We start from the raw sequence: 13,194 nt of genomic DNA on the forward strand, positions 1-13,194 counted from the left end.
GCAAGACCTAGAGGAAAGTAAACTAAGCCATGGTAGAAATTAGTCTCAAATATTTATTTATTTTGCTCCAATTACCAAATTATGATGCAACTTCCAAGATAAATTTGAACAAAGAGTTGATGCGTAGTTCTTTATTAAAATTTTCAATAATATACCTCAAATCTGGAGTCAAATAAAAGATAAATTAATACAATAAATTTATATCAACTACCATTTCATTGGATAACAACTTTCAAAAAAAAAAAAAACATTTCATTGGATAACAAGTCAAAAGGATGAAGATTTGTAGCAGAAATAGATTTAATCTAGGTCGATTCCAACCGTAGATCAAATCCCCGAAAAATCCTGCGAAACTTTCTGCAGAAATCATTGCAATTCTCGCCAATAAATTTTCCTGGTTCAGTTACAATGCAAAAAAGCTTTCCTTCATGTTTTTATGCTTTTTCCTTTGTTAGGTGAAAAAAAAATGGGAATGGTCTCCTTGCTTGAGTTACCTCTAACCTGAGACAATGTTTTGATTAATAGCTACTAGAAAGAAAATGGGAATGATCTCCTTGCTTGAGTTACGTCTAACCTAAGACAATGTTTTGATTAATAGCTACTAGCAAAAAGTGATGGAAATCTTTGCCCAAAGTAATTATATATAGAACAAGTTAATTCTCACAAGAATCTTGCAGAATATACAAGTTTGAGCATACGTCATAACTGACAAAAGCATAGCAAGAAAGTATTTTATTTAAAGTAGGAACTAAATAATGAAAAGCCAATAGGGAAAGAAATCTAACTTTTGGAAGAAACTAATATTCAATTCTTGTTGCTATTATTCCAATTTATGATGCAACTTACAATGAAAGTATGAATTAATAGTCAATGAGTAGCTCTTGATTACAATTGTCCTCAATATACCTCAAATATAAAATCCAATAAAATATAAATTACTGTGGAAAAATCACAACAACTATTTTTCAATGGATAACAAATCAGAAGTATGAAAATCTTCTGCAAAAAATAGATTTGATCTAGGTTGATTATAACTGTAGAAAAAACCCCTTGAAAATCCTATGGAAATTGTTGTAAAATACTTCTCAATCTTGGAAAATTCTCTAAAGAAAATTTTAGAACAGGGAAAAATAGGTATCAAAACTCTGACTTTATCTTTCTTATTTCAAAAGATGCAAAAACTATCCTAATAAATAAACTCAATTACATACATATAAAGAAAAGAACCTACCTAGAAAGCTCTAAAACCCTAATATAAAACTCTACTTTTGACAAAATATCCTCACTTAATCTCCCTACAAAAACCTACGAATAGTGAAGAGAATAGTATAATGAATAGTGATGTGAATAGTGTCGCAAGAGTGGAGTGTGTTCTAATTTATTCTAATTCACTAAAGTAGGCTATGTTTTGAAACTTATAAAATACCTGTTAAACCCCTATGATTTAATAGCTTATAAAATACTCATTTAAAATCCTATAAATACAATAAAAAGTTACTTTTCTAATAAGGATGAGCCCCATCTTCAAAGCATGTTTCAGAAATAGTCTCAACTCCTCCCTGCTTTTGCTTATGGATTGATCTGGTCATGATTTTGAACAGAAACCATGTGAGATTCATTCGTCCTTTTTCTCTCATAAAACTTGGTGATTGCTGTTCTACTCTATCGCTACCCCGTCTTGAAAAGAACTTATCTTTGAGTTCAAATCATCCTCTACCAAAGATAATTGCTTGCCAACATAAATGTCGTGATAATGATCTATGATTCTCAGGATTTAATTGCTTTTTCAAATAATATTCGAAGAAATAGACTATTCTTGTGGTGTATCACCATGGATGATATAGATAAACTCCTCCATGATAACAACGAATGAAACTTTCAATACTTATCTCATCCAATTGACTAACCTCTCGTTGATCGACTATATATCTCTTGATCGATCCACTCCAGCTCCGATTAATCATACATTAATTTTCTTGACACAATTTCTTTGGATGGTATTCCCTCATGGACAATTTTATCACCACTAATTCCGCTAACTATGGTATTAAACAAATCTTCTCTTCGATTAGTTTGTGTTATTAGAAAAGATTCACATATCTCATAGGATTCTTCACTCAAATCGTAATAGGATACTTCATCTTCTACGCCGAGCATATCTCAAGTATTCTCGTTTATTGACGAAATAGATTATGTGGTGTGACTTAGTTGCGCAGAATTTGAGAGAGAACAATGCTTAGTTGTGTAAATTTCCTCTGATTACCAAGTTATGATGCAACTTCCAAAATAAATATGAACAAAGAGTTGATGGGTAGCTTTTTATTAAAATTGTCAATAATATACCTCAAATCTAGAGTCAAATAAAAAGATAAAGTAATACATAAAAATCACATCAACTAATATTTCAATGGATCATATGTCAAAAGAAAGAAATTCTATGGCAGAAATAGATTTAATCTGGGTTGATTACAACAGTAGATCAAGCCCCCAAAAATCCTATAAAAATTGCTGCCATTCAAAAACAAAATTCCTATAAAAATAGCTGCAGTAATTATTGCAATCTTGGAGTTCTTCTCTCCACTAAAATCTGTTGAGTAGAAAAATTAGGCAGCAAAAAATAACTTCTTCATTCTTATTCCAAAAGATGTAAAAGTTGCCCAAAAAATATATTGAATTATACATATAGAGAAAAGAAAATAACATAAAAATTTCTAAAACTCTAAACTAAAAAACTTACCACTTTTGAAAATGAAATCTCCCCATTTAAAAGCTCCTTAAAAAATCCTGCGTACAGTGCCGTGATTAGTATCGTGGGAGTGGAGCAGACTCTATTCTGTATCACTTAACTGACTTTCATGGAACTTAAAGAGATAACCTTTTTAAAACTCTTAAACTAAAATAAAAGTTTCTTTGTTGCTGACCCCATTTGTGTCAAAACTTATATCATGAACAGTCCCAACTCCTCTCTACTTTCCCACATGGATCCAGTTTGGATCATGAACATCAGCCATTTGCAATTCCATCTTCCTCCTTTTATGTTTCTTAAAGCTTGATGATTGTTTGTCTTTCAGGAACAAATGGATGTTACACTCCATCACTGAACTAGTTACATGATTTATACACCTTGATATGGATTGTGATTAATTTTGTGACAATTCATATTTTTGTATATAATGGTGTAATTATTTGATTCAAGAAAGTGGACTTGCAATTTTTTGGTAGTCAACTAGAGCCTCAAACTAGAACATATAATCTATCTCTGTATGAGCTCCAAATGAGCTTCACAAAACTATTATATACGCATCACCAAATGTCAGCTGGAGCCTCAAACTAGAGCAGATACGCCCATGAGCTTCACATAACTATTAAGACATTAATGTTCTCGTGGTCTTGCTTTTTTTATTACAATATGATGTTGTTTTTGTATTCACTTTTTAATTACTCTACCTAAGGCCCTATTTGGATATCAAGAATTTTCGAGAAAAGTTTGGGAAGGAAAAATATCACTTAGATTTCCAACTTACTTTACGTTCAAAAACAATAAATTGAAGGAAACCTATTCAATTTTTTTTACGGCAAAAATGACCTAAAAAAGCTCATTTTTGGACTATTGACGCTAAAGCAGTGGAGAGTTGAAAATTACCAAAGTGAAGTGCTTTCACTGTTCACAGCTATTTTTGGACCCTTTTGCCCTTCCCCCTATTGAATAAAGAAATAATTTTTTTACTTTTACTTTTGCTTTTGAAAGTGACGTTTCTCTCTCATTTTTCTCTCGTTTGAAAGTGACGTTTCTCTCTCCTTTCATAGTTTTTTTTAATAAAGGAGTTTTCATATAATAAAAAGCCTTAAAGTCCATTATTTTTCAAAAAGTACCGTACGGCCACACCATAGGATGATCCAAACCATCCATAAGATGGGACACAACCTAAATAGGTTGTGCCCCAAAAATCATTTCCATAGGTTGATCATAACCATCTGATCTATAGAGGGACCGCACATTAGAGGGTTGATCATAGATCGGAAGGTTAGGATCAACCTATGGAAATGATTTTTGGGGCACAACCTATTTAGGTTGTGTCCCATCTTATGGACGGTTTGGATCATCCTATGGCGTGGCCGTACGGTACTTTTTGAAAAATAATGGACTCTGAGGCCTTTCATTATATAAAAACTCAATAAAGAAATAGTAGTTGAAACTCTGTACTTATTTTTTGAAATTATGTAAATAATGGTTGAAATTATCTAAATAGTGGTCGAACTCTGTACTTGTTTAAAACGGGCTTGAAATCTATAAAATTTTGGTTGAAATAGTAGTTGGAATCAGTTTGTGGCGGAAATTGGTGAAAATAGTGGTTCAAATCTGTGAGTAGTGGTTGAAATTGGTAAAGATAGTGGTTGAACTCTGTTTTAATGGTTGAAATTGGTTAAAATAGTGGTTGAACTCTGTACTTATTGTTTGAAATTATGTAAATAGTGGTTGAAATTATCTAAATAGTGGTTCAACTCTGTACTTATTGAACCTACTCATCAGCACATTCAAAATGTAGATATATTTCAAGGGGTTGAACCTACTCATCAGCCCATTAAAAAAAACGGGTGATGTAACCAAATTTGAATTGGTCACTATAACTATGAAATTCGGTCGGTTCTAACTTCATCTAATCTTACCTTCTTGCAGGTTTGACTGTGGGCTATTTGTTATTAAAGAAATGAATTGCCTCAGCAGAGATGGAGCTTTGGACTTCTGGCAGGGTGATATTACTGCTATGAGAAGAACTCTGCTCAATGAATTCTTAGAGGATGTGTATGGGCATGTGAATGTATAAGACTTTGCCAACCTTGGGCTATTTGTTACTAAAGAACATGTGGTTTGTTGTTGTATGTAATTAAACTACTTATCTATGTTTTTTAATGTAAAGTTCACTGTTTTATTCTCGTATATATCAAGTGCATCATAATTAGGAAATGTAACTGACATTCTAAACGAATCACTTTGTTATAATGTAATCCGGACAGAATTTGAAGTATAATTTCTTCCCCTTGAAATGTTGTTCATTTGAATAAACACGAACCAGTTTGGGAAGAGTTTGAACAACTCCTTACACACATTAACCACTATTGACAGTGTTGCAACCACTATTGATACATTTTCAACCACTAATTACACAGTTTTAACCACTATTCCAACAATCATAAACCACTATTAAATTAGATGAAATCCAATCCAATGACAGAAACCCTCGACTAGATGGAATCCAATCCAATGAACAACATTTGAACAACTATGAACCAGTTTAGGAAGAGTTTGAACAACTCCTTACATACATTAACCACTATTGATAGTATTGAAACTACTATTAATACCCTTTCAACTATTAGTTACACAGTTTTAACATTTATTCCAACAATCATCAACCATTATTAAAGTAAATGAAATCCAATCCAATGACACAAAATCTTAACTAGGTGGAATCCAATCCAATGAACAACATTTAAACAACCATAAACCAGTTTAGGAAGAGTTTGAACAACTCCTTACACACAATAAACACTATTGACAGTGCTACAACTACTATTGATACCTTTTTAACCACTACTTACACAGTTTTAGGCATTATTCCAATAATCATCAACCACTATTAAAGTAGATGAAATCCAATCCAATGACACAAACCTTCAATTAGTTAGAATCCAATATAATGAACAACATTTAACAACCATGAACCAGTTTGAGAAGAGTTTGAACAACTCCTTACAGACATTAACCACTACTGACAGTGCTACAACTACTATTTATATATTTTCAATCACTACTTACACAGTTTTAAGCACTATTCCAATAATCATCAACCACTATTAAAGTATATGAAATCCAATCCAATGACACAAATCCTCAATTAGATGGAATCCAATCTAATGAACAACATTTGAAAAATCATGAACCAATTTGGGAAGAGTTTGAACAACTCTTACACACATTAACCACTATTGACAGTGCTACAACTACTATTGAGACCTTTTCAACCACTATTTACACAGCTTTAAGCATTATTCCAATAATCATCAACCACTATTAAAGTAGATGAAATCCAATCCACTGACACAAATCCTCAACTTGATGGAATCCAATCCAATGTACAACATTTGAACAACCATGAACCAGTTTAGGAAGAGTTTGAACAACTCCTTACACACATTAACCACTATTGGCAGTGTTGCAACCATTATTGATATCATTTCAACTACTAATTACACTGTGGAGTAGATGGAATCCAATCCAATCACTCAGCATGAAGTAGATGGAATCCAATCCAATGATCAAATTTTGAACAACTCTGGACCAGTGCGGGAAGAGTTTGCATAACTCCTTCATGACATTAAGCACTATTGACAATGTTGCAACCACTATTGATACCATTTCAACCAGTAATTACATAGCTTCAACCACTATTCCAACAATACTAAACCACTGGTGGAGTAGATGGAATCCAATCCAATCACTTAGCATGAAGTAGATGGAATCCAATCCAATGATCAAATTTTGGACAACCCTGGACCAGTGCTGGAAGAGTTTGCACAACTCCTTCATGACATTGAGCACTACTGACAATGTTGCAACCACTATTCATACCATTTCAACCAGTAATTACACAGCTTCAACCACTGTTCCAACAATCCTCAACCACTAGTGGAGATGGAATCCAATCCAATCACTCAACATGAAGCAGATGGAATCCAATCCAATGAGCAAGTATTGGACAACCCTAGACCAGTGCGGGAAGAGTTTGCACAACTCCTTCATGATATTGAGCACTATTGACAATGTTGCAACCACTATTGATACCATTTCAACCAATAATTACACAGCATCAACCACTGTTCCAACAATCCTAAACTACTGGTGGAGTAGATGGAATCCAATCCAATCACTTAGCATAAAGTAGATGGAATCCAATCCAATGATCAAATTTTGGACAACCTTGGACCAGTGCGGGAAGAGTTTGCACAACTCATTCATGACATTGAGCACTATTCAAAATGTTGCAACTACTATTCATACCATTTCAACCAGTAGTTACACAGCTTCAACCACTGTTCCAACAATCCTCAACCACTAGTGGAGATGGAATTTAATCTAATCACTCAACATGAAGCAGATGGAATCCAATCCAATGAACAAGTTTTGGACAACCCTAGACCAGTGTGGGAAGAGTTTGCACAACTCCTTCATGACATTGACCACTATTCACATTGTTGCAACCACTATTCATACAATTTCAACTAGTAATTACACAGCTTCAACTACGATTCCAATAATCCTCAACCACTACTGGAGCAGATGGAATCCAATCCAATCACTCAACATGCAGAAGATGAAATCCAATCCACCTGGACCAGTGTGGGAAAAGTTTGTACAACTCCTTAATGACATTGATCACTATTCACAGTGCTGCAACCTCTAATGATATCATTTCAACCAGTAATTACACAGCTTCAACTACTGTTCCAACAGTCATCAACCACTAGTGGAGTAGATGGAATCCAATCCACCACTAGTGGAGTAGATGGAATCCAATCCAATCTAATGAACAAATTTTGGACAACCCTGGACCAGTGCGGGAAGAGTTTGTACAACTCCTTAATGACATTGAGCACTATTGACAGTGTTGCAACCACTATTGATATTATTTCAACCAGTAATTACACAGCTTCAACCACTGTTATAACAGTCATCAACCACTAGTGGAGTAGATGGAATCCAATCTAATCACTCAATATGAAGTAAATGGAATCCAATCCAATCCAATCCAATGAACAAATTTTGGACACCCAGTGTGGGAAGAGTTCGGACAACTCCTTGTGCACACTAATCACTACTCAGAGTGTTGCAACCACTATTGATACAATTTCAACCACTAATTACACACCTTCAACCATCATTCCAACAATCCTCAACCACTACTGGTGTAGATGGAATCCAATCCAATTACAAAGTAGATGGAATCCATACCAATCCAATCACTCAACTTGGACAATCGGTGTGGGAAGAGTTTGGACAACTCCTTGTGCACACTAATTTAAAACTGTGTAACTAGTAGTTGAAAGGGTATTAATAGTAGTTTCAACACTGTCAATAGTGGTTAATGTGTGTAAGAAGTTGTTCAAATTCTTCCCACACTGTTTCGTGTTTATTCAAATGAACAACATTTCAAGGGGAAGAAATTCTACTTCAAATTCTGTCCGTATTACATAACAAAGTGATTCGTTTACAATGTCAGTTACATTTCCTAATTATGATGCACTTGATATATATGAGAATAAAACAGTGAACTTTACATTAAAAAACATAGATAAGTAGTTTAATCACATACAACAACGAACCACATGTTCTTTAATAACAAATCTAAGAAGCATGGGTACGGGGTGCGGGTACGACACGACACTGCGATTTTCCAAAAAACCCAGGTGCGGGTACGTTCGGGTACGCCGAATATAATAATATATTTTAATATTTTATTATATATTTATAAAAATTACAAAAAATTAAAAAAACAATAGGAGAGCAATCAAATAATCAGTTTTGGGCTCTCAATTGGTAGCCACAATCTCAAACAATGAAAATACAAACAAACAAGTACCTAACAAGAGAACAAAATTACATAAAGCCATTTTGTAGCTCACTTTTTTACAAGAGAACAATCAACTAGCAGCATATTTTTTCCCATTCATTTAATTTATCTGAGGTGTATGTTCTCTCCTGAGAAAATGAGCCGCGAAATGGTTTTTTGCAAAATTGCCTAGCAAATCCCATATACAGCAGTGAAACTTATTATGGGACTAGCAAATCCCAAAATTGCCTAGCAAATCCCATGTACAACCGTAAAGATCTAGGGTTTAAGGCCCTGTTCGTTTCAGATTTTGAAAACCGATTGTTCTCCCAAAACCTATTTGTAGATTATGACAACTGATTGTCAGCCCTAAACAGGTTTGAGGCTGATAATCAGTTGCCAAAATCTCAAACGAACAGGGCCTAAGTTTGGAGATTATGAGCTATGACAACCGATTGTCAGCCCTAAACCTATTATTGGACAAAATAGGTTTGGGGAACACAATCAGTTGGCATAATCTCAGGGAAAAAGAAAAAAAATGGAAGAAAGAGAGAGCAGTAGAGAGAGAGAAAGGAATAGAGAGACTTGTAGAGAGGGAGGGTGAGAGAGAGAGAGATAAATACCTTTGTGAGAGAGGGAGGGAGAGCCAGAGAGAGATTTTCCGTCGGGAGAGGGAGAGGGAGAGGGAGAGGGAGATGGAGATGGAGTCGGGCGAGAGAGAGAGAGATTTGCGTTAGGGTGAGAAATAGAAACCCTAATTCTTTCTTTTTAAGTGTTTTTTAAACATCCCCCCACCTTTACTCCACACAACCCACCCATTACATTGTATGTCTCATTTAACCCCCCGCTTTTACCCCACAGACCCCCCCGTAACTTAAGTAAAAAAAAACACAAGGGAAACGAGTCGGGTGCGTCGGGGTGCGCACCCCAAACGCACCCGACACGCACCCAAGTCCGAAAATTGATTTTTTATTTAAACCCACAGTTTGGTGCGTACCCAGAACGTACCCGTACCGGATACGACCCGACACGGGTACGAGGGCTTTTTTAAAGTACCCGTGCTTCATAGTAACAAGTAGCCCAAGGTTGGCAAAGTCTTATACATTCACATGCCCATACACACCCTCTAAGAATTCATTGAGCAAAGTTCTTCTCATAGCAGTAATATCACCCTGCCAGAAGTCCAAAGCTCTATCTCTGCCGAGGCAATTCATTTCCTTAATAACAAATAGCTCACAGTCAAACCTGCAAGAAGGTAAGATTAGATGAAGTTAGAACCGACCGAATTTCATAGTTATAGTGACCAATTCAAATTTGGTTACATCACCGTTTTTTTTAATGGGCTGATGAGTAGGTTCAACCCCTTGAAATATATCTACATTTTGAATGTGCTGATGAGTAGGTTCAATAAGTACAGAGTTGAACCACTATTTAGATAATTTCAACCACTATTTACATAATTTCAAACAATAAGTACAGAGTTCAACCACTATTTTAACCAATTTCAACCATTAAAACAGAGTTCAACCACTATCTTTACCAATTTCAACCACTACTCACAGATTTGAACCACTATTTCCACCAATTTCAACCACATAAACTGATTCCAACCACTATTTCAACCAAAATTTTATAGATTTCAAGCCCATTTCAAATAACAAGTACATAGTTCGACCACTATTTAGATAATTTCAACCATTATTTACATAATTTCAAAAAGTAAGTACAGAGCTTCAACCACTATTTCTTTATTGAGTTTTTATATAATGAACGGCCTTAGAGTCCATTATTTCTCAAAATGTACCATACGGCCACGCCATAGGATGATCCAAACCGTCCATAAGATGGGACACAACCTAAATAGGTTGTGCCCCAAAAATCATTTCCATAGGTTGATCCTAACCTTCCGATCTATGATCAACCCTCTAATGTGCGGGGCCCCTCTATAGATCGGATGGTTATGATCAACCTATTGATTTTTGGGGCACAACCTATTTAGGTTGTGTCCCATCTTATGGACGGTTTGGATCATCCTATGGTGTGGCCGTACGGTACTTTTTGAAAAATAATGGACTTTAAGGCTTTTTATTAGATAAAAACTCTTCTTTATTAAAAAAAACTATGAAAGGAGAGAGAAACGTCACTTTCAAAGGAGAGAAATGAGAGAGAAACGTCACTTTCAAAACGAAAGGTAAAAGTAAAAAAATTATTTCTTTATTCAATAGGGAGAAGGGCAAAAGGGTCCGAAAATTGCTGTGAAAAGTGAAAGCACTTTACTTTGGTCATTTTCAACTCTCCACTGCTTTAGCGTCAATAGTCCAAAAAAGAGCTTTTTTTAGGTCATTTGCCCTTTTTCTTTATTTAGAGGGACCTTAATGATATCCCTCTAAATTAAGTATAATCATATTATTTCCCTATAAATTGTGGAAATAAAAAAGATTCCTGAGAAAAAAGATTCCACCAGAGATTTTTTCTTGCTAACCAAACAGCCCCTAAATTATATATCAGGGAATTTTTAAAAATTTCTTCATCGAAACATTGATTTCTGATTAATGTTAAATACTTAAATTGTCGTTCTGATCTGGCTGTTTGATTACAATATGATGTTGTTTTGGTAGTCTCTGAATACTCTACCTAATAAATGATATCTCAGGGAATTTTTGTAATTTGTCTTTGCCAAAACATTAGTTTCTGATTAAATTGATGTACATTTCCATATCCTTGAATGCATGGCCAAAATTTTAGCCATCTTGTATGCTTCTGATATCTTTTCTTTGTGATTTTTTTCCCAATCTGTGAACATCAATATTATTTGATGCTTGCGTTCTCTTGCTGCCTTCATGCAGAGAGCTTGGTATAGGGATAGTATCATATAGCCCACTTGGCCGTGGGTTCTTTGGTGGGAAGGGAACTTCTGAAAGTTTGCCCGCAGGAAGTGTTTTGGTATGAAGTTGGATTCATGCCTAGCATTTTATTCTATTTTTACTAAGGCTATGTTTGGCCACAATGAGTTTCTTTTTTCATGATAAATTTTAGTTTCTCAAGTGGTGAAAGAGGGGTAGGGAGGCTGGGAGAAAGGGAGATTTGAGAGGGCACGGTAGAGGGTGAGAAAAGCCTGAAAAACAAGGAAACAAAAGACTCCACTCAAAATATGATTAATTTTTTCCTTGTTTTTAAGCCACTTCTCACTCTACTCGTTTGTGGCCTTTACAATCTCTTCTATCACCCGCCTTACCCTTCTCACCACTACAGAAACTAAATTTATCATGAAAAAAAATAATTCAAGGTTGCGAAACATAGCCTAAATGACATTAGAACTTCAATCCTTCTCTTTCCAAGAATAGGGTTTTTTCACAAAGGGCCTGTTTGGATTGCAAGAAAAATAATTGTGACCGAATTTTTTTTTTCTTTCCACAATTAAGAGGGAAATGATATGATTATGGTTAATTTAGTGGAATACCATGATAATTATAAGTCCCCCCTAAATAAAAACTGAATAGGCTTGGTTCCAAGTATCTCATTTCATGTGTAAAAGAAGTTGAGAAATTTTAGAAATATTTTTCTTTCCAAACTTATCCACAAAATTCTTGCAAGCTGATCGAATTTTCTGACCTCATCCATTTGTTGTAATTAGGTTAACCATCCAAGGTTCACAGGGGAGAACTTAGCCAAGAACAAGCTCTTATACATGCGTGTCGCGAACTTGGCTTCTAAGCATGGTTGCACCCCTTCTCAACTAGCTCTTGCATGGGTACTCCATCAAGGCGAAGATGTGGTTCCTATCCCTGGTAAACAATTATCACAATGCTCGTTTTTTGTTTTATTTATTTCATTTTTTCTCTTTCAAATCCCATTTCACCACATTATTAAAAGAATCATCAATGATTTGCTAATCTGAATTTCTACAGGGACAACCAAGATTAAGAATCTAAATGATAACATTGGCTCCTTGAAAGTGATGCTTACAGAAGACGACCTGAAAGAGATTTCTGATGCAGTGCCTATTGATGAGGTGGGTGGTCCTCGTTACTTGTTTGGCTCGTCTAATGTTAGTTGGGAGTTTGCAAATACACCTCCAAAGAACTAAATCTAGATTTCGTTTATGGAATCTTGTTTATGAAAACTTATATGAGGTCAGAAAGTTCCATTTGGTCATAAAATTACTCTAAGTCGGTACCTGTAATTCAACAAGTCAGAAAGTTCCATTTGGTCATGATAAAATTTCTCTAAGTTCGTACCTGTAATTCTTGAAGTTAATTCTTAAGGGGGACTCTCACATTCAACATTATCTCACTTTTTCCAATGGATGAATCAATCCAAACTGAGTGAGGAAAGACTACTATTACAGTATATCCGAACAGTTAGGTTCTATTTGGATTGTCTGATTCCATGAAAATGGAATGGAAATTTTTTTAAAAAAATCCCAATGAAATTGAACATAAGTATTCTGTACAGTAGCAGTTCACTAACAGATGGTTTTATTTCATATCTAGTCGAGTCTTCATTAGCAACAAGAAGATGAATAAGACCTATCTCGCTTTTTTCTTAAACTCTGTTAGTTCTAGATCAAATTATTTCTGTTTGA

The 13,194-nt window shown here is 34.9% G+C and overlaps 1 protein-coding gene across 1 annotated transcript in view; it reads left to right on the forward strand.

Annotated features, from left to right (window-relative positions):
- The window catches only part of LOC143888649 (perakine reductase-like), a 34,209-nt gene extending 21,261 nt beyond the window's left edge, over positions 1–12,948 (forward strand). The window contains exons 4-6 of the mRNA XM_077393085.1: positions 11,456–11,552; positions 12,244–12,397; positions 12,518–12,948. Of these exons, the coding sequence (XP_077249200.1) occupies positions 11,456–11,552; positions 12,244–12,397; positions 12,518–12,696 (430 nt within the window). The 3' untranslated portion in view covers positions 12,697–12,948. The remainder of the gene's footprint in view (positions 1–11,455; positions 11,553–12,243; positions 12,398–12,517) is intronic.
- The last annotated feature ends 246 nt before the right edge of the window (positions 12,949–13,194 follow it).

Source organism: Tasmannia lanceolata, unplaced genomic scaffold (assembly GCF_043159265.1).
Source record: "Tasmannia lanceolata isolate RefF3 unplaced genomic scaffold, GAP_Taslan_0.1 ptg000012l, whole genome shotgun sequence".
NCBI classification, from domain to species: Eukaryota; Viridiplantae; Streptophyta; class Magnoliopsida; order Canellales; family Winteraceae; genus Tasmannia; species Tasmannia lanceolata.